Source organism: Rhinolophus sinicus, chromosome 15, assembly GCF_057876585.1.
Source record: "Rhinolophus sinicus isolate RSI-liver-muscle chromosome 15, RSI-T2T, whole genome shotgun sequence".
Classification (NCBI taxonomy): Eukaryota; Metazoa; Chordata; class Mammalia; order Chiroptera; family Rhinolophidae; genus Rhinolophus; species Rhinolophus sinicus.
In genome coordinates, this window is record NC_142515.1 from 48302901 (window position 1) to 48325670 (window position 22770).

At 50.5% G+C, this 22770-nt stretch overlaps 1 protein-coding gene across 3 annotated transcripts in view; it reads right to left on the reverse strand.

The window, feature by feature from the left end:
• The window catches only part of LRRC20 (leucine rich repeat containing 20), a 73312-nt gene extending 52422 nt beyond the window's left edge, over positions 1-20890 (reverse strand). The window contains exons 1-2 of one of the 3 annotated variants that reach the window (XM_019712462.3): positions 20697-20854; positions 14261-14405 (exon numbers count right to left, since the gene is read on the reverse strand). In XM_019712462.3, the coding sequence (XP_019568021.1) occupies positions 14261-14342 (82 nt within the window). In that variant the 5' untranslated portion in view covers positions 14343-14405; positions 20697-20854. Of the gene's footprint in view, positions 1-14260; positions 14406-14522; positions 14692-20696 lie in introns of those variants that run through there. The other 2 variants (XM_074339540.2, XM_074339541.2) reach the window with 2 other exon arrangements.
• Between the last annotated feature and the right edge of the window lie 1880 nt (positions 20891-22770).

Sequence of the window (22770 nt, forward strand, 5' to 3'; positions counted from 1 at the left end):
CCTAAGATTTCATAACAGTGTTTTGTTTTCATATTTATTTTTGTGGCTATCAAGGATTAATGAAAAATTATATTGATTTTCCGCTTATAGTAATGCTACTATAAAGTCCTTTTACAATTTTATTTACGCTAACTTCATTTAAAGAAAAATGTTAAGTAACAATAATCACAGCTTTGAGCGCACTGGCCCCCATTCTAAACAGTGATGGGCATGACACAATCTTTATCCTCACACCAAACTCTAGAAAGTAAGAACCTTTTGGAGATGAGAAAATTGAGACTTAACTCAGATCAGACTTAACTTGATCAGAGAGATCAAGTAACTTGCCCAAGTTCACACAGCTAGTGAGTGGCTTCAAACCACACTTCAAACCAGGGCAATCCGACTTCACGAGTTGACCACATTATTCTGCCTATGAATGAGAATACAACAGGCTCTCTGTGATGGCAAAAACCATGAATGTCACATGCGCGTGGTCAAAGGGAAGCAAATACTTGTTTCTTGCAGGCAGGGACAGTGTCTTTGCACCTCTCATCCTCCCAACACCCCCAAGTGCCCAGCTCCATGCCCAATGCACAGTAGGAACCAATGCACATCCCAGAATAAATTTCCCTGGTCTGACTTGTTGGACAGAGAGAAACCTCAGGATTGACCTGGCGGTACGCTTGCCACGGCTGGGGCTGCTGGCCACAGGGCATGAGCCCACATGCACTGTGGGCATCTCCACGGGTGATAAGGTACCAGACAGCTCGGTTAGCCTGGAGCCCACTTCTGAGCAGGGCAGAGGAGAATGGGGCCTAGGCTGAGAGCAGGGAAGACTGCACTTACCCCACACAGGCAGTGCCCCACGGACAATAGAGCCGCACATTTATTGACTGATAGTTTTACAACACCTCTTCTCAAACAATCACTCAGAGCTTAACATAATAAGGAATCCAGTCCTGTAAGGAATGCTTTCTCCAAGCAGTAATTGGGCCTCCTGAGGCCACAGCTGGCTGATTAAATAGACCCAGGAAGCCAAAGCCAACACTTCTGAGCGCCTGACCCAGCCCAGTGCCTGAGCAACAGCACCCCATCTACTTGCCAGTTCTCGAGCTCACGCACCACTCGGACTTGGCTCACACCCTCCCCACAGTCCGTAGCCCCCTCCCCTGTTTACTCTGCCCCACAAATCCTCCCACCAGCCCAGACCCAGCTCCACCAGGAAGGGTGCCTCAATCACCTCACCTCCAACCTCAGGACACTTGCCTTCGTGCTTGTCCTGGACCATCTGCTCCCAACTGGTCAGTATCTGCAGAGTGGCCCCAGGACCCACGAGTGGTGACCTTGACGAGGGGAGCATGCGTCCTCCTGCTGACTACCCTGCAGGCCTAGCAGAGAGCTGGGCCAACACTTCTGAACTTAACCATACCCCTCTCCACCAGGAAGCTTGGTCTTGGGATCCCCTTTGTAAAATGGGGGTACACCCTCTGGTAAAGCCCTTTTGGGATGAGCTAATATCTGTCTAGGATTTGAGTTCACAGCCAGAACAAACCATGCACTCTATGGCAAAGACATGATTATTCTAATATGGTTTTGCTGGCACCCGAAACTAGTTTTAAAACCCTAGAATCCACCTTGACAATGACCATGGCCTTTTTTTTACTGAGGAATCTCTCTCCCGGGCTCCATACCTTATCCCTACCCTTCCATGTCCATCACCTGAACACCTCTTTCCATTCCAGAACCTTCGGGACTCCAGTGCCACATGGGATGAACCCATCCTCCACAGGCCAGCATTCCTGCCGAGGGATCCAGATCTGACCTCCCTTTTTAGATGTTTCTCTTAAGACTCCTCATCAAAGCGCCACCCTCTAGCCACACCAGGCTGCTCACTGTTCACTGAAAACCCCCTTTATTTTCCCACCTCTACTTCTGCTGGCACTCTCCCTTAGCCTTAAACACCTTCTCTCCCATCCACACCACATCATAAGGCCTTATTTCAGTGCCGTGTCGCCACAAAGCCTTCGCTCGTGTCCTCTACTGATGTCACTTGAGCCCCCATCACGTGTCTGCTGCCTCTGTCAGGCGCCTATCCTATGTGTGTTATGTGAGCATTATTGATATGTTTGTGTCACTCTTCCTGCCTGGGCAGAGAGCTCCTTGAGGGCAGGGATTAGGTCCCACTGAGACAGTGCATATTTTAGAGGGCACGGGTGGCCAACAGACTCAGATTCAAGTCCAGCACAAGATTTGCTGGCTGTGAGAATCCAGGCAAACCCCTGTAGGTCATGCAGCCTCCTAGATGTTTCCCCTTCTATGAGTGGTGCAAAAACACCACGTGTCCAGACCTGTTCAGAAAATCAGATGCAGTCATTCCTTTGACAAACATTTCCTGAGTACCCAGTACATGACAGCACTGTCCAAGGATAGTGGTAAGCAAGACAGAAGCCATGACCTCAAGGAGCTTCCAGTCTAGCATGGTGAGAGCAGTGGTAAACACAGATAGTGACAAACACAGATAGTGATAAACACAGATAGTCAAATAGTGATACTTTCTCAAGAAGATAAAACGTGATGAGAGAGCAGGTAACTGAGGCAGGGGTAGTGACAACCCTTACGAGAGTAGTCAGGGAGGGCTTCTGAGAGGAAGCAACATTTAACTGAGACGAGGATAAAGAGAAGGAGCAGGGTATAGACCGATCTGGCCAAAGGATCATCCAGGCAGAAATATCAGCACATAATGGGACACCTGCCAGAGCTCAATAATTAGCTCCCTTTTTCTTCTCTCATCTCATCCTCCGCAGAGCATTGCACAGATACAACATGCAGTGAATACACGTTTGCAGAAATGAGCTTGATAGAACAAGAAATCCTAGGGATGAATTGGTGCATGATGAAAATATGCATTTTAGCAAAACACAGTCAACCAAGATGGGGCAGATGCCAATTAAAAGCCTCTTAAATTCAACCTCATCTAGGAAACACTGACCTTCTGCAGCACCTCTCTCAGAATAAACCACAATTTCCTAACCTCTACAGGAAAGCAGATAACTCATTTCAGCTTGTGTCACCAGCCCAGGGTTTGTCAGGGGCTCCATTCCAGAATGACTGTCTTTGCCAAGACCCCACGTCGTGTATCTGTGTTCCCGGCTGCCTCATCAGCTGGAGCCATGTTTGTATTTCAGGAAATATTTGATTTTAATGAATGCCTCAGCCTCGCCAATCACCTCCCAAGGCTAACACTTTCCTACTTGAGCAACACAAGCTTTTGATGCCACAAAATTATCTACTTGGTTATCTCTCTGAGCCACCATGTTTTCATTCTTCTGAAAACACTTTCGGAGCTACATAATAATGCAAATGATATCAAAGACTATTTCTCTTCACCTTCAAAAAAAAAAAAATGCTGTTTTAAGCACCGGTGACACATAGCCAGGCAGCCGGGGGTCTGTGCGGAAGGGAAGGGTGAAAGATGCACTGGAGCAGTCAGGAACCCCAGAATCAGGGTGGGGGCCGAGTCAGGACACCAAGCAACACTTCTGCAGAAATCTCCGTTTCCAGCTGGCTATGCTGGTGTTTCCAGAGCCTTTGCTATGCGCTTCTTCAGGGGTGTCCCTGGGGGACCCCAACTCTTCAGAATCCCCTTATCCACCCTTAAAGGCCCAGACTTCCCTATTTCTGTTACATCAGGACCAGGTTTCAAACTGTACGTCCCCACAACAAATCAGCTGCCACCCCCACTCACTGCTTCTCCTTCCTTGCATGTCTCCTCCCACTGGCCCCACTCAGAACAAAGCCACACCAACACAGGCCTGGCACACGGAAAGTGCCTCTCCCCTGGTTTCCCTTCTCCTGGTCTCACCTCCATCCAGTGCCCAGCAGCGATCCTCCTAAACCCTGAGTGGGTCACGTCACTCTCTGCTCAGAAACTGCCAGGGGGCATCCCACTGCTGCCAGATCAAGTTCAGCAGAGGCAGCTCAGGGTCTCACCGGACTTTCTGCAATGCTGCTTCAGATGCTGAGTGTGACGCTAGTGTTTGAAGGTACATGTTTCCCTACATGAGTTTGCTGTCCCCAAGCAAGCGACTTCACCTGGCGCCCCACCAGCACAAGAGTCTATCCGTTAAGAGTCGGTCAGTTAACACGAGGGCAAGAATGTGGACTCTGCAGCCACAGAGCCTGGGTTCAAATCCCCTCGCCTAGAGAAGTAGCTCAGCCTTTCTGTGCCTCAGTTTCCTCCTCTGGAAAATGGGGATAATAATAGCAACCACCTCATAAGGCTGAATGATGATTAAATCACAGGGTTGTGATGAGAACTGAATGAGACTTAGGTAAAGCAATGGAGGCAGCTTAGCACAAAGCAGGTATTAAATAAATGTGAGCGCATTGTCGTTCATTTTCACTCCAGGTGATTTTCACTTTTCGGACTCTTTTTAGAACCTAACCCCTGTGAAAGATACGCCTTCACTGTAGAAACTACTTAAGGTGATACTCGAGGCCCTTTGAGATCTGAAGCCAACCTCTGCCTCCCTCCCGCCTCAGCTCTCTTTACTCTTCTGTGTCACAATCTTGCTAGTCCTGTCCCCAGCACCTGTTTGCATGCCGTCAAGCCTTTGCTCAGACACCCTCACCTAGAATATCTTCCCCTCACTCCCATCCCACGCCTCCTCCCCTAAACCTGCTCTACCCTTTAAGGGTGGGCTGAAACGCCACCTCTTCTATGCAATCCCCTTAGCACAGTGCTAAACCAATACCCACCGTGTATACAACTCGAGACAGTAGAAGCCAAACTGACCCTCATTTAGTACGTTTTATATTCTGCCAGTACTTTACAACCCACGTAATCAGCGTGCTGCCCAGTGGCCTGCCTCCAGGACTTGCGTCACCTCCCCGAGTCACCGTCATCTAGGTCTCAGTCTCCCCACGGGGCTTCCCCGGAGACCTGTCAGGGTTGGACCGGTCCTCACAGCTGGAGCAGTTTCCACAGAAGAATGACAAGCAGGGAGAACTAAGGAGAGAAGACCGGGTGACTGGACCGACTGGACGAGGGGATTCGTCCACCCACCCGGCAGGTGCATTCTGGTCCCCAACAGTGTGCCCGGCCGCACTGCGGTCAGTGGGCAGCCAAGGAGCAGGCGGGCTGTGCTGGAGTCGCCCACCACTGAGCCTCAGCTTAGCCGCCCTCCCTCCAGGAGTCTGAGGTCCACAGCAGGGCTGGAACGGGGCAGGTGGGGCTCCTGGCCATGGAGCTTCCAAAGTTGTAGAAGGGGATGCAGAGACCCCCAAAAGAGAGACCTGAGTCACCACCTTAGGGCTTTAGGGTCCTCTCCCACCACTGCTATAAGCAGTGCTGAAAAAGCCTCAAGATACCTGCGAACCATCCACAATGTATCGATCCGTGCCATCGCTCGTGGGCATCTGGGGTTGTCACAAGCAGCACTACCTGGACGTTCCTTTGTGCACGAGCTTCTCTATGGGAATACCAGCTGTGGCTATCCTCCAGGAAAAGCGGCGTGGGTGCTGGCTGTTCGGGGCAGGGGTGGCGGGGACCAAGGAAAGCTGGCAAGTGGCAGATGCCCAGGGTGCCCGTGGATCCACTGTCAGAAAACTGGGGGTAGCAGGAAGAACACTGGCCTGGGGGTCAGGAGGGCTGAACTGGAGTCTCCACTCCATTCAGACCTTCCTGGGTGGCTCTGGCAGTCACCTTGCCCCTCTGTGGCTCAGCGTCCTCATATGTCAAACCAGGGTGCCAGGCGGACCAGCCCTCTCTCCAGGGTGCCTGTGGACATGAACCTTTTCTAGCCTTTGGGTTCTGGAGAAAGCAGACTATGGGTACTGGCTGTGTGGCAGAGATAAGCACTGAGGGGCCAGGAGGTGTGACCTCTGCAGAATGTGTAGGCCCAACAAATGGGGCTGGAGGTGAGACTCTGGTGGGGGGTGATGTGTGAGGGTACATTCAGAGGCAAGTAACCAGTATGGAAAGGAAAATCAACAGAGCCTTCAGAGAGCCAGAGGGCTTTACTGGCGCTGGCTGCCACAGCACTGGCAGCCTGTGGTGCAGAAATGCACAGCCTGGGCGAGGGTCATTTCAGAGGCAAGTGTCAGCCCTGCCAGGGCCCCTGTGGAGTTTGAAATGCTTCTGAACTGGCCCCTAAAAGGTGTAAACAGAGGGCCTTGTCCCGGTGGGTGGGACTGGGCCCACTATTCAGGCAGATGACAAGGGGGCTGGGTGGGGCTTCTGCCAACCTTTCACACCACGCTATGCCCTGGCATTGCCTCTTTGTGCCCAGGTCAGCGTAGGGCTTAGTGGGGGCTTGTCTAGACCCCAGACCTCAAGTACAGAGGGGCTATGGAAGGAGAGAACAGCTCAGTATTGGGAGGCAGCTCTTAGGATGGAGACAGAGAAAATTTGTTCTATGGCACAGCCTGTGTATTTGCACATAGAGAAATATTTTTTAAAATACGTATGTTTAATTTTAAAAAATGAATAATAGGTATTCCATGTAAGTACCAGTGCACAGAGCATGTTTACAGTGAGAAGCCGATTTCCTCCTACCCTGTCCTCTGGTCCCTGGTCCCTGCCTTCCTGGCGCAGTGTCTTGTGGAACTAGAGGACAGTTATGGGGCTCTGTTGGGGTCATACAGGCTAACTCTAGAATTGCTAGCAATGAGGACCTCCCAATTCAGAGAAGCCACATCTAGAGATGGAGTTTTAGGCAGAGGCTTCCTGTCACCCAGATGACATCATCCTGGCCGGAAGCAGCTGGGAGAGCAGTAGGGGGCTCTGCGATGGGTACCCCTGTCCCCCTCCCCTGCTGGCAAGCTCCCAGCCTGCCTCCGCTGTTCAGAGGCAAGGAGATGAGGACGGCACATCTTTGGCTTCCAGGGCTCGTGGTGAACAGACTGGCAGCCCCGGCCAGGCTGATGGCTGCCCCGTGAGAGCGCATTCCCTCCTCTGTGCCTGCAGAGCCGGACTGTGCCTGGCTGACCCTCAGGATTCCTCAGGCCAGGAGACACGGCAGCAAAACACACACCCCCTTTCCCCCACCAGCACCAGAATCCTGGGCTCTGGGCCAGGAACTGCAGGCTCAAAAGCCCCTCTGAGGGCCAAGACCACCACCCCTCAGGCTAGAAGAGCTGTTCCCACCACAGTCCTGGCTGCCTACCTCCCTTGGAGGAAGAGAAGGGTGAGAGTACAAGTGTATGTGAGAGTGTGTGTGTGTGTGTGTGTGTGTGTACCTCCCCCTCCAGACTGGGCTTCCCGGGGCACTTGGGTCCTCCAGGTGGGTCACAAACAATGGATGTTCCATGTGTGTGTGTTGAAAAAGGCACTGGCAGCAGTGTTTGACCTTCAGCTTTGGTGAGTATATAGTAAGTGCTTCCTGAGTACCCTACTCAAGAAAGAGATGGCAAAGTCAGATCCCTGTGGGGGCCAGCCGGGAATGTAAACACAGGACGTGAGCTGGGCAGCCAGTGAAAGGCCTTATCAGGAACTGGGCACTCACCCAGCAACGGCCTCCTCTAGCCACCACCTCAGCTTCCTGCCGCCTGGTCAGCCCGGGACAGGTCGCCATCTGCTGGTGAGTACAGCAGGAGCAAGGTACTTGGCCAAAGTGGGTGAGCCTGGGGAGGAGGGAAGGAGGCAACATGTGCCTTCTCTCAACAGCCTTGGTCTCCCCACTTGATTATCTCACAGCTCCCGGCCTCGCTGCTGCTCACTTCCCTGGGGAGAAATCGTATCCATGTTCATATTCATTTTTTTCCATCTCTCTCTCTGTCTCTCTGTCTCTTTCTCTGTCTCTCTCTCTGTTTTTTTGTCTGTCTCTCTGTTTCGCTGTCTCTCTCTGTCTCTCTCTCTGTCTCTCTGTCTCTCTCTCTCTCTCACACACACACACACACACACACATACACACACACAAGTCCAGCCACACAGGGGTGTGTTAACATGCAAATCATCAGGCCCACCCTCTAAGATTCTACTTTTAAAGCTCTAGTGTGGGGCCCCTGAATCTGTATACTTAACCAATACCCCCAAATGACTCTGACAGGAGGCAATCTTTGGGACGTTAGGTTAGGCAAAGATTTCTTACATACAACACCAACCGTACTATCCATAAAAGAAAAAATGACAAGTTGGACTCCCTCAAAATTAAAAATGTCTGTTCCTCAAAAGTCACTGTTAGAAGAATGAAAAAACAAGTCACAAGCTGGAAAAAATACTAGCATAACACATATCTGATCAAGGACATGAGTCCAGAATATATTAAAAAACCATCAAAACTCAATAAGAAAACCAACAACCCCCTTTTTTTAATGGGCAAAAGATGTGAATAGACATTTCTTCAAAGAAGATATGTGGACGGCAAATAAGCACGAGAAGATGCTTAGCATCATTAATCATCATAGAACTGTAAAGTAAAACCACAATGAGAAACAATTACACACCTATAAGACGCAATAAATTAAAAACCATAAGCAGTTTTGACAAGGCTGTGGTAGAATGGAAACTCTCAACCACTATGGGAGACTGTGGCAGCTTCTTACCCAGTTAAACATACACTTAATATATACAACACAGTAATCCCACTCCTGGGTGTTTGCCCAAGAGAAGTGAAAACTCTGATCCATACAAAAACCTGTATGTGGATGTTTATAGGCTTTATCCATAATCTTAAAAAACTGGAAAGAGGGGTGGCCAGTTAGCTCAGTGGGTTAGAGCGCCGTGCTGATAACACCAAGGCTGCCGTTTCGATCCCCACATGGGCCACTGTGAGCTGCGCCCTCCTTAAAAACAAAACAAAACTGGAAAGAACCCAAGAGTCCTTCAACAGATGAATGGATAAACAAATCACGGTACATCCATACAATGTAATACTAAGAAATAAAGAAAAATAAAACATGGATAAGTCTCAAATATCTGAAGCTAAGGTGAAAGAAGCCAAGTTCAAGAGGTTACATACTGGGGGCCAGTGGGCTCTCAACCACAAAGTTGCCAGTTCAATTCCTCGAGTCCCGCAAGGGATGGTGGGCTCCGCCCCCTGCAACTAGCAACGGCAACTGGACCTGGAGCTGAGCTGTGCCCTCCACAACTAAGACTGAAAGAACAACAACTTGAAGCTGAACGGCACCCTCCACAACTGAGATTGAAAGGACAACAACTTGACTTGGGGAAAAAAAAGGCCTGGAAGTACACAGTGTTCCCCAATAAAGTTCTGTTCCCCTTCCCCAATAAAATCTTAAAAAAAAAAAAAAAAAAAATCTTAAAAAAAAAAAAAAGAAAAAGAGGTTACATACTATATGATTCCATTTGCTTAATATTCTAGAAAAGACAAAATCCTAAGGATGGAAAAGAGCTCAGTGGCTTCCAGCTACTGGGGATCGGAAGAGGTTTGCCTGCAAAGGGCACAAGGGAATTTGGGGGTGGGAGGGTGATGAGAAAGGTTCTGGATCTTGTGGTGGTTGTGATTACATAGTTGTATTATTTATCAAAACTCATAGAATTGTATATTAAAAAGGGAATTTCATTTATGTAAATTATAGCTTGACAAAATAAATAACGTATTTATTTGAGGGACATTCTATAAAGTAACTGACCAGTACTCCTCAAAACTGTCAAGATAGATAATTAAAAACAAGGAAAATCTGAGAAACTATCACAGTTAAAAGAAGTCTAAGGACACATGACAACTAAATGTAATATGAAAATCTGGATACAATCCTTAAACCAAAAAAAGGCCATTAGTTCAATATTACGGAAACCTGAATAAAATATGGACTTTAGTTAATAATAATGCATTATTTGGTTCATTAATTATAGAAGACGTGCCAAACTAATGTAAAAAGTTAATAACAAGGAAAACCGGATGCGGGCATATGGGAATTCTCTGTACTAGCTACACAATTTTTCTATAAATTTAATACTGTTCTTAAAATAAAAACCTTATTTAAAAAAACAAAACAAATGGATCATCTGGGGGGCTTGTGGAATCTAAAGAACAATATGAATGAATAAACAAAGCAGAAACAGACTCACACACACAGAGAACGAACTGATGGTTGCCAGATGGGAGGGGGTTGGAGAGCTGGATGAAAAGGTGAAAGGAATAAGAAGCACAAATCGGTAGTTAGAAAATAATCATGGGGATGTAGAGCACAGCATAAGGAATAGAGTCAATAATATTGTAATAATTATGTATGGTGCTAAGTGAGTACTAGACTTATCAGGGGAATCACTGCATAAATTATATAAATCTCTAACCACTATGCGGTACAGCTGAAGCTAATATAAAATAATATTGAATGTCAGCTGTAATTAAAAATAAATAAAAATGAATTTAAAGTATAAACATAAATACACATCACCATGCCCCACCCTCAGAGATTCTATTTTCAAAGCTCTGGAGTAGAGCCCCTGAATAAGTATCTTTACCCAGTATCCCGTTACGCGGACGCAGGTAACTCATGACCACCCTTCAGGATGCCATGCAAGAGATGAGGGACTCACAGGGACCATAGCTCCATGGGGGGCTGTCCCCACCTTCTGGCTACCAGCTAAGACATATTAAATGACCAGGCAGATATTAGCCTCTGATTCTTTTTCTCCTTTTCAAGAAACAGAGTAGAGCAACTGTGCTTTGAAAAAGATGTGACAGGAGAGGCAAGTGTAAGGTTGGGAGGAGGGGGCTTCAAATGGCTCCGGTCTCTTTCTCCCACCCCTCAATGGGGCCCGCAGGATGCACAGGGAAAGGCAGGGCTAGGGGCCACACACACCTAGCCTTTATCCCAGCTAGCTGTGCCCTCCCTTCCTGAACTCTCCCAGGCCTTTCCAAATCCTGCTCGTCCGCAGTAATGATCATTTTTGAAAGTCATTCCCAAAGCACACAGCAAACCTAAAGCCTCTCCTCTGGAGAGAGTGGGTGCAGAGTGGCCTGGCCTGACAGTCCGCTGGCTGCACATGCTGTTGTCCAAGGCCAGGAAGGGAAGGGTGAGGTCAGCAGAGGCCCCTCAAGGGCAGGAGGGACCCAGGGAAGCCCAGATGGGCATGAGGTCTTTACAAAGAGAAAAGGCTGACCTGGGGAGACAAGGGATGGATGGAGAGGAGAGCCAGGTTCAGGGGAGGTGCAGAGGCCGCCACTCTTTGCCAGCTTGTTGGAAGAGTGAAGATGATGGGATGAGGGGCTAGAGGAAAGCGGCTCCAACTCAAGCTGAAGGGCAGACCAGGGGCCAGGTGGAAGGGAGCCCACTTCTGGGGGAGGGGGAAGTGTAGAGGCCTGGAGCATGGTGACAAGGGCTGGGATCCAAAGCTCAGGTTGCAGGAGAAGCAAGTCTGGCTCGGGAGGCACACCCACGAGTGCCTGGGGGAGCGCGAGTGCTGCGTACCCAGGTTACCTGCCTAAGTAAGGTGAGAGCCAGGCTGTAACTGAGCTCTTCCCAGCCTCGTCTCTACAGGATCTCCCACTGTGCAGTGAAACACCTGCGGCTGCTCCTCAGCCATCGCACCAGGCCTGTGCACAGGGAGGCACGGAGGGGAGCCTGTCCCACTCCCAGGACCAGGGGCTTAGAGAAGATGCTACCCCATCTAACTGTCTGTTAGAAAGTGTTTTACTTCCATCTTCTGTAGTGGCAGTTAGGCCTTTCCCTAAAACATCGTCTTCTCCTCTTAGAAGGGTAATACGTTTATCACAGAACATTCACCAAATGCAGAACAGTATTTTCTAACATCTATTTGCATTTCGTTTATTTCCTTCCAATTTTTTCCTATGTACATATACATGTTTAACATAATTGGCATTTTACTATATAGAGTTTGGGATCCTTGTGTTTTATTTTTTCCAATTCACATTATACGTGGGAATTGGCCAGTCTTCATCAGCATATGATAGAATTTTATGCACCACTGTTAACAGTAACACAAATTGCACTGTATAGCTGTAACAAAACTTATTTAGGCAATTTTGTGGTGCTGGTTGTTTAGGCTGCTTCAGATTGTTTGCTGTTTTACATGAGAACCATATTGGATCACTTCACCCATCTTTCAAGACCCACTTCAATTCCCACCTCCTCCAGAAAGCTCTCCTGGACTACTTCAACACCCAGCCACATCTCCCACCTCTGAAGTATGACTACTTGTGGTCCGTCTGACATGGCTGGGCATGGAGCCGTGTGTCACTCCCTGCTCTCTGTCTCACAGTGGTGGCTTAGTCTCAGGTCCAGGACGCTATAGCACATGTCTCTGAGAGCACCCCAGCACCTCGCACACAGCAGGTGCTCCATGTGTGCTGAATATTTAAGCATCAGACCGCTCAGATTGTATGGGCCTGCCTCCTCACTGCTGCCTCCAGGAATCCTCTCTGAAACAGCACCTCCCCAGGATCTCAGAATGCTGCTCTTCCTTCTCTACTGCCCCTTCTTCTCTACCTTGCCCCCTTCACACATGTGGATAAGAGTGAGCTACATAGGTGAAACTTTGAAGGAGGGGTAGGTTGGTTATTCATTGCTGAGATTTATTAATTATCAATGGGGAGCAGTGAGCTCCCCATTTGAAGGCAATGAAAGACACCCAGCCAAGACCTGACTGGCTGACACTGAGGTGTGTGTTTATGATGGAGGAGGCAGGCTTAGGCCCCCACCTCCAGCCCTTGGGGATGAGGAAAAATAATAGCTGCCATTCATTGGGCGACCTACATGCCAAGCACCTTACAGACATTACAATTAGTCCTAACTGCCTTGAGAAGGGAGGCACAATTACATCCCCATTTTATAGATGAAGAAACAGAGGCTCAGAGAGGTTAAGCAACCTGCTAAGGTAGCAGGCTTATAGGTGGCAGAGTGGGGATGCAAATCCAGGCCTATGTGACCCAAAGCCTGGCTCTCAACCACGTAGTAGCAGTGGAGAGCCTTGAGCTGGAGTGAGTACAATATTAGAGGCTAGCTCTGGGTTCCAGAACTCCTTTACTCACCAGCTGAAGGCTCCCCTCAGAGACTTCCCTCCAAAACCAATGACAATCTTCACGTTTGTTTGCTGATAGAGGAGAAGGTCCTCTCACCTTAGCTCAGTCCAGCAAACACCTCCGGGTGCTTACAAAGTACCTGACACTGTGCTGGCCATTGGAGGGTGGGGGGCAAAAGACCATAGGGTCCCTGCCCTCTAGGGACACTGAATGGGTGCTGTAGAGGAAGAAAGGAGCAAGGGCTGGACAGGGTAGGGCTGAGGGCTTCCTGGAAGAGGCGTTGACCAAGCTCATCTTGACGACTGAGTGTCCCTCACTTCCTGGGCCACCACCCCCTGCCCTGACAGCCCGCATTCCAGACACACCCTGACCAACAGCTACTCACAGAAACACTCTGCATTTCCAGTCTTTGGGCCTTTGCTCAAGCAGTAGCTTCCATGTAAATGCCACTTTGTGAGACAGACAATCAGACACAGACACACAGGTACACACATCCCTACCTGCCTGTGGAATTCCTCTCCGTGTGCAAAGGCCCAACTCAAATCCCACTCCGTCCACCTGCACAATCACCCCCAAGGCAGGACGGTGCTCCCCTCCCCTGGGTTCCCACAACATGCCTGTGGCTCTCAGGTGCCATTTACAATCCCGTCGGTGACACACACACACACACACACACACACATGTAATTGCACTGTATCCCCTGTTAATCCTTGCACATGATAAGATAGTCAATTCATCAGATATTTATCTATGCTATGAGCAATTCAAAGCAAAAAATATACAGGATACAATTCAAGTAGAACAGTAGAGTGAAAAGGGGCCTCCCAGCTGGCTGACCTAGAAGAAGCCCATTTTGCCTTCGACTCTTCGTCTCCTCCTCATCCGAAGACCACAGCTAGTCATGCCTGGAAGGGATCATACACCACACGGAGGTTGTGAAGATTCAGGAAGACAGCACTCATGCACCAGCACAGGGCCTAGGACACGGGACGACGCAGCAGTGCCAGCTATTGTCACTTGGGCCAAGGAAACATACACACTTGGAGTCACCAGCTGGCAGGCAGACAGGCTCCCGGCAGGGTTTTCTCCAACTCGGTGTTTTCTCCAACTTCTCTGACGATAACCCATAGTGCATCTTATGCTGGGACCCAGTACACACACGAACTAAACACAACGATCAGGAAAGTTCCATAAAACCCTGCTCCTCATAACAAGGGTGCACACTGATATTATCTCTTTCAACTACTTCTCTTTCTATTTCCCTTCCACATGGGTTTCACAAAGCACTCCAGGCTGCCTTGCAGGTGGAAAGCCAGGGCCGCACTCACCCAGGGTGTCAGAGCCGCTCTCCACCGTCTCGTTGACCTTCCTCGCAACTCTGGCCACCGCCTCACCCATCTTCCTCAGCATGCAGACTCAGCTGTCCTGCTGCCAGCCCCCAGGCTGGTCGGCTGCTCACGAGGGGGCCTGTGCCTGAGGAAGACACAGGGCTGTGAAGTGCCCGCCCACCGCCAAGGACCCACCCCCGCATCCACCATACCCGAAACCCAGGCTGCTGGAAGCCTGCAGGGAGGGCCCCACGCCACTCACCTCTCCCTGAGGGGCCCAGAGCCCAGGCCACATCCAGCTTGGCCTTCGGAACAGCTGATCTGCCCATTAGAGGGTGGCGGCCGTCTGGCCCTGCCAGTCTCCTGGGAGGAGCAACACGTGCGGCCTCACCAGACACAGGGCCAGGCTCCTGCGAGGACTCAGTGTGTACCGGCCTGTGACTCACTTAACGGGCGGAGCCGTGAGGAGGAGGCGGGGCATAGCCAACCGCAGGGAGAGACAGCAGTCCTTCCGTCCCACAGCCTCGGAGCGTCCCACAGCCTCGGAGCGGGTGCCCATCCACAAACCCCCAAGACCACCCTCCCAGCTCCTTGTTCACCCCACCCACTTCTGCCAGGCTCCTCCTGGTACCGAGAAGTGGGGACGCCAAGGCGAAGAAAACGCAGCGCTGCCTGCTCAGAGCTCACAGTCTGGCGGGTAAGTGATAGCGTAAGAGTTCCCTTCCCGTGTATCAATGTGGAGAGAAGGTTACCATTTTAGCCTGCAGACCTGACGATCAGCCTGACGTTGAATCTATCTGTAAAACCCTGAGGGAAAAGCAGGTGGGGCAGGGAAATGAGAGAAGGGAAATCGGATCACTAGGGGAGAACAGGCTTAAAGGAGGGTGAAGCACACAACAAAATGTATAAGGGGTTGGAGACATAAGAGACTAAAAAATGTTGCCAACTCCCTGTTTATTACAGAGAAGGAAACTGAAGCATAGAGAGGGACTAAATGACCTGGCCAAGGTCAAAGTGAGGAAGTGGCAATAATCAGCTCACCCCAGCTCCACACTCAGCGCTCACTTCTTCAGAAGTCACCCACACCACCAGCGGCAGCACCCCGAGGAGAGACTGAAGTTGAACGCAGTGCCGATGCCCTTCTTTGCCCCCAGATCCCAATCCCAGCTTCTCACAGCTCAAGGAGCTCTAATGAGCTCTCTTTGAGCGTCAAAGGCAGAGGAACGTAAAGGGCAGAGAAAAATGGGATGAGGGTCGTGCTCAGAGCTCCTAACAAATAACAAGAAAAAGTCCCCATGCGCTCAGCTGGACAGGCAGGGCAGGCGAGGCCAAGTCCACCTGTCTGCTTACAGCAGTTAGTAGTGAGTTCGGTATGTATGTGCGTCTCACCAAGGAGGCTGACACTGAGGGTGTGACACACACGGTACAGTGAGAAAAGATCATTTTTTGAAGACGGGTCCAATGCCTAAGTCTGCCATTTCTTAGTTGAGAAGCCTTGGAAAAGTGTCTTAACTACTCTGAGGCTCAGTGTCTTCATCTGACTCGGCAATCGAGTACTACCTACCTCACTTAGTTCGTACAAGGACTGAACAAAATATATATACCTTTCTAGCCCAGAGCCCAGGACACACAGGTACCCGATAAATGCTAGTTGGGAGGATAAGACAATACGCACCCAGACATGATGCCAGCGTCTAATCCCAGTTTCATAACCATGTGATTGGGTACAAACAACTCAGTTAACTCATCTTTGTTGAACAAACAACTCAGTTAACTCATCTTTGAGGAATGAGTAGAATTTTCATCTCTCCACCTGCAGGAAGTCTTCCCTGCTTGCCCCAGGCCTCAGTGTTCTCTCCTCCCTGTGAATTTCAACAACACTTAATGTCTTAGCACAAGCCACTTGGATTGTTTATAAGCTTTTAAAAATATACACACTTGGGGCCAGCCCAGTGGCTCAGGTGGTTGGAGCTCCGTGCTCCTAACTCTGAAGGCTGTCGGTTCGATTCCCACATGGGCCAGTGGGCTCTCAACCACAAGGTTGCCAGTTAGATTCCTTGAGTCCCACAAGGGATGGTGGGCTCCGCCCCCTGCAACTAAGATTGAACACGGCACCTTGAGCTAAGCTGCCTCCCGGATGGCTCAGTTGGTTGGAGCGGGGGCTCTCAACCACAAGGTTGCCAGTTCGATTCCTCGAGTTCTGCAAGGGATGGTGGGCTGTGCCCCCTGCAACTAGCAACGGCAACTGGATCTGGAGCTGAGCTGCGCCCTCCATAACTAAGACTGAAAGGACAACAACTTGAAGCTGAACGGCACCCTCCACCACTAAGATTGAAAGGACAACAACTTGACTTGGAAAAAAGTCCTGGAAGTACACACTGTTCCCCAATAAAGTCCTGTTCTCCTTCCTCAAGATAAAAATCTTTTTAAAAAAAATACACACTTGTCTCCCCAGTTGACCTGTGGGCAGCTTAGGGCAGGAAGCAGATCTACACTGTGTTTTTCCCCTGCACTTTACACCATGTACTGAAAACACACGCCCCATTAGTATCCCCCGATGGTGGAGAAGATGATCAACAGCCATCATTTGGGTTTCAAACCTAAATACAAATCAGATGACTCTAACAACAAATCTAAGGCTCTGTCTAAATGAGAAGGGTCATAAATTCAAATGCCTAATGGTGCCAGGTGGGCAATGGGCATAAGGTGGGCCAGGGCAGGATAGTAGGGAATAAGGAGGACTAGGGCAAACCTAGTGAGGACCCAAAACCTTCACCGTGCTCCCTGTAAGATCATCCCCCTAAGCCTGAGTCACAAGTATTGCTGGAACCTTCATGACTTAGTCTAACCCCTTTACCAGTGAAAAAACTGAGGATCCAAGAGGGGAGGCAAATCAGATAGATGAAAACAATAAACCTAGGTCTTCTAATTCCTAAACCAGGTATTCGTGCCATACCATGCTCCCTCCTTTCCCCATCTCCAATATTTAACATCAATAATCACAAACATGTATTGAGCATCTACTAGATATAGGGCATAAGAATGGACACAGAGGAAAGAAATACAGGAAATAGCTGACCTGTGATTCTGATAAGGAAGAGCTTTCTAAGGAACATCACAGAGGCAATCCTAGCCTCACAGCCGAGTGGAAAGGGAAGGTAAATCTCCAAGCTGCCCAGGGTCTGTGCTAACCCTGGTGGGATTGTCTAGGCTGATTACTTTCGGACACTATGCCTGCAATTCTCCTGCCACCAGGTGGGGGCGGTGGTGACTGAGGCCATAGAGCTCATTGATGAAAACTAGTCAGATTAAAAACCTCAACCCTGGTGGCAAACTCGGACACCCTATGCTGTGGGTCAGAGAATGGACATCGAAGCAGGAACAGGAGCAACCTGCAAAGTCGGCGAGTCAGAGCAAGTCAGTAGGAGGAAGGGTCCCTTCCTTTGCACAGGATACTCAAGGTACAGCCCAGATGTGCACTAGACCTCCTAGAGGTCCCGGCTACCTCAAATCATCCTCCTTGCTACCTGGCTAGGAAACCACCCTCCCTTTACCTAAAACTACCCCTGCCACCAAAAGAGAATTCCTTCATCAAGTCCAGATGACTGTCCCTCTCCCAGGTCAGATGACAAAGGCCTATCGTTGGCAAAGGTAGGGCTGTGCGACGCCAGGGTGGCAGGGCCACATGTGGTATAGGACCCAAGATGGGGTAAGAGGGACCCAGAATTTAGGGAAGAACAAACTTGGGATGACAGAAGTCTATAGTGGGTCCCCAAAAGGGTTCTACAAGGTTGTCCAACTTCCTTTCAGCCCCAATCCAACACTGGGCCTCTTTGACGGAAAAATAGCAAGAATTTATTTTGCATATAACAGGAGACCAGAGAGAAAGAAGGTGGGGGGAGGGAGGAAAAATAAAGAAATTTGCTCTTCTTTTCTTTGGTTTTAAATTGTTTTTGAGAAAAATGAAAAATTGTCTGAGTCACATATAAGCGACAGAGAGAGCTATGGCTCCACTTCTGAGTGCAAATCCCCTTAGGCAGGGCCCCCCCTAGGAATGCGGGGCCCCTGTCTGTATAAACAATTTGAGTCGACCAAAATCAGTGTGTCAACACCATTCTGGCTGCCCAATCTCATGCAGTCCCACGAAAGAAATATCCCACTGGCCAGTGTGAGCAAGCAGCGTGCAAAGCAAAACCCAACTGGAACCAGAACCCAACCACAGGGCCCCAAGACAACACCCTAAGCACAGGTTCTGGGCTCTTTGAGGCATTTGGTCACCCCCCCAAAACAGGGGTAGTGGTAACAGAAAGTCAGAAAGTGTTTCTCCCAAAGGGGAGAAACAGGAACCCTAGCCTACGTGGGTGTGGTCTGGGCTTGGGGCGCCCAAATCCGATGGCTCTGCTGACCCCCGCTGGTCCCAGGCACTACAGGGTGGACTTAGACAATTTCAAGAAAAGCGTTCCAAATCCTGGAGACCTTGAGGCACAGGGTCCAAATTCGTACTCACACTGCTGCTGTCCCAGAAAACTCATCCCTCTCCACACGGCCCCAGCGCCCTTTCCTGGGTGTGCATCACAGTCCCAGGAAGGGTTTAAATCCAACAGACATCGCTCAGGCACCTCCTATAAGGGCTGCGCTGGAGGAGCAAAGGTACAGAGACAGGGATTGGGCTAGAAAGAGCTTCCCATCGGGTAAGAGAGGCTCAGTGACAAGAGGCAGAATGAGCCAGATGCTAGTAGGGTCTTGACACCAGGCCCAAGGAGTATGTGTGCCCTCTGCCATGAAGGGACATGGCATGGGTGAGACGATGGAACAGAGACAGGGGCTGAGCAGAGGGACCCAAAATGATGAAAGAGGGAGACAGGTAGCCAGTCTGTCCCCAGACTACTGGGGGAAGCGGTTGGAGGCCCTCCTGTAAGTCTGTCCTCTGTTTCTCTGTAGGGAGCTATGGAAAGTGTTTTGAGGACAGCAGCCTAATCCAATTAGAGTTTTAGAACGTTATCAGTATTGCGAGCAGTCCCGTTTGCAAAATGGATATACCACCTTCCTCACTCGGTTGTTTTGACAAGTAAATAATACATAACTTTTGAGGAAAGTCTTTGCAAACAGTTAAGCATTTCCCATACAAGGCAATACCAATAGGTGATTAAACAGGTACAGTAAGTTAGGATATAATAAACTGAATGCCAGAAAAAAAAAGGTGCCCTGCTTTGTAAGAGCTAGCAATACGGCCCTCCTGTGTCTGTAACCTGTTTTCACCTGGATACATTGCTGGGAGAGGGGTGATTTTTGCTTAAACTCTGACAGCAGCCCCCTGCCACAGCTCCAGCCCTCACAAGTTAGAACTCTACCTTATCTGGAGCCCCGAGATCTGCGCAAAGGAGCTGCTGCGACACCCCGTCAGCACCAGCTGCTCCTATATTTAGTTACTGGTGTGGTCACTTGGGAACTTTAGAGCCTGGCAGCTGCTCCGAAGGGCAACTCGAGCCTCCTGGGCCATGTGTGCAAGCTCCTCCACCGCTGGTTCCAGCGGGTCCTCGGGACCACGCCAAGCGGGGGAGCCAACCGGGAGGTGAGAGCCGGCGAGCTGGATCAGACCCAAGTGGCCCCGAAGGCCCACTCGAGGCCACAACAGAGTTGACCCAGTTTCCCACCCAAGGGAAAGGAGCCCGCTGGGGCGTGAGCGGGACCGGCTGGCGCCTTGTTTTTGAGCCATGGGGCTCTCAGCGCCCGCGCGTGCCTCCCTTTGAGCATCTAAGCATCCTCGGGCTGAGCCTCCCAGGACTGAAAGCGGTGGCCAGGCTAGGGTCCCGGCGCCGGGCGCAAGGGGCCCGCCTCGCTCGTCTACCCCACCCCCCGGCGCTCGCAGCCAATGGCTCCTCGTCGCCGGCCCTCCGCTGTCCCGGCAGGCGGGGACTGGGGAGAATAAAGCAGCCAGAGGGGAGAACGCAGAGATCGCAAAGGGCCAGGGGCTCCCGCGCTGCCAAGAGGCCGAGAGGCACACTTTGGGGCAGGCGTGTGCAGCTCCCCAGAGCGGAAGCAAACCCCGAAAGTGTCGCTTCAGGGACGAAATACACATCAGTTTCTTCCAGCAGGGGCGCCTTCCGCAGGGAACGGAGGCCAGCTCGGGACCGCTTCCCTGAGCTCCCTATTACCTGGCACCGCTGCGCCCACTCCCCCAAGCCAGCCCGGATCCAGCCGCAGTCTGCAGCAAGAGCCCGCGCGGCGACGGGACCCTGGGCACCGGAGAAGCCGCAGCAGGTGCACCGCTGCTCTTTGCACCGGTGACCTGGGGGAGGGGAGGGTACGCTGCAGAAACCGGGGCACTTCTCTCCCTCTCTCCCCCAGCCCGTCCTGCGCTTAGCCTCAGACTACGTTTACTTTGCGGGGCACGAAGCGTGGGGCCCCGTTCCAGGCCGCTTTCTGCTCCACTTACGGCGACAATGCCTCCTAGCGCCCTGCGCCGCGCAGTCACGCTCCCTCAGCCGCCGGCGGCGCCCCATGCAACAGCCGCACGTTGGAGCCGGCAGGAGGGGCGCGCGGCGCCGGGGCTCTGAACGCTGGGCCGCCAGGCCAATCGCCGGTCTAGACCGGCGCCGGGGCGGGAACAGGCTGCGGGCCCGGGCCGCGCGCAACCAAGCAGTGCGCGGGTCCCCGAGCCGCGCCCGGGAGTGGCGCGCACGGAAGGGCGGCCCGCGCGCTCTCGTCCGGAGGGTGGATCCGCTTTGTGTGCTGCTTGTGGAGGGAAAACACTTGGGAGGACAGGGTGTAGACGGAAACCAAAGACTAAGTCTCCAGACTTGTTTTTCTCAAGGGAATGGAGTTAAATTAGCCAGATCAGGGTAGTTTCAGAAACGTGAAGATAGGGAATAGGAAACTTTTCACGTGATGGCTTCAAGTGTCCATTCGGGTTTTTTAGAAACAATTCTGGCTGCGCTAAATTACTTCACCTCTCTGAAACCCAATGTTCTCCTCTATAAAATAGTAATTGAAAGATATAAATACGTACTTCACACAGTCATTGTGAGGATTAATACATGAAATGCTTAGTGCAGTGCCCAGTATGGTAACTCCGCGAAGGGTAGCTGCCTCACAGGCCTTCACCAGGCTTTATGGATGAGGCCCCTGACTCAATCAGTGACAATGACCGATAGTCAAATGGTATAATAAACAGAAATGTATATTAAATATGTGGGAATCCCGAAGAAAGAATATTTAATCCTGCCTCTGAGGACAGATTAGGAATACACTAATGGATGCTATGGGTCTTAATGGATGTTATGGGTTGAATTGTCTCCCCCCCAAAAAAGATATGCTGAAGTCCTAACCCCCAGAATCTCAGATTGTGACCTTATTTGGAAATAGGTCGTTGCAGATAAAATAAGGTCATAGTGGAGTAGGGTGCTCTTATGAGAAGAGAGGAGACAAATAGACACATGGGGACATGGCATGTGGCAACAGAAGCGGAGACTGGAGTGATGCATGTACGCGCCCCAGGACCCCAAGGATTGTGGACAAGACCCCATGCTAGGAAGAGGCAAGGGAGGGATTCTGCCTCAGAGCACCCAAAAAGGAACCAACTTTGCTTGATTTCAGACTTCTAGCTTCCAGAACTGTGAGGGAATACATTCTCTTGTTTTAAGCCACCCATCTTGTGGCAATGGGTTACAACAGCCCTAGAAAACTAATACAATGGGTGAGCAGGAATAAAGGGAAGGGAATTAGAAACATCTTCAGAGAAAGTCTTTCAAAACTGAATGCCTGCTGCAGACAAGACCCCGTGTGTTGGGGTATATCAAAATAAATCAGACACAGACTCTGCCCTCAAAAGGGGTTATCACCACTCATGAGAATGCCTGAGCAGCCGTGTTTTCTGACTCCTTCCCCCCAGCCTCATCATCACTGTATCCCTGCCACATATATACCAAGTGCAGATAGAAATAACCAATGGATCGAGTCCTGTTATGCCCAAGCCAAGATTCTTATTAGACAAAGCAGACCCTGCTACTTCTATTCCACTTAAAACCAGGGGCCAGCCCGGTGGCTCAGGCGGTTAGAGCTCCATGCTCCTAACACCGAAGGCTACCGGTTCGATTCCCACATGGGCCAGTGGGCTCTCAACCACAAGGTTGCCAGTTCAATTCCTCGACTCCCACAAGGGATGGTGGGCAGCGCCCTCTGCAACTAAGATTGAACATGGCATCTTGAGCTGAGCTGAGCTGCTGCTGAGCTCCCGGATGGCTCAGTTGGTTTGAGCGCGCCCTCTCAACTACAAGGTTGCCAGTTCGACTCCCGCCAGGGATGGTGGGCTGTGCCCCCTGCAACTAGCAACGGCAACTGAACCTGGAGCTGAGCTGCACCCTCCACAACTAAAACTGAAAGGACAACAACTTGAAGCTGAACAGCACCCTCCACAACTAAGATTGAAAGGACAACAACTTGACTTGGAAAAAAGTCCTGAAAGTACACACTGTTCCCCAATAAAGTCCTGTTCCCCTTCCCCAATAAAA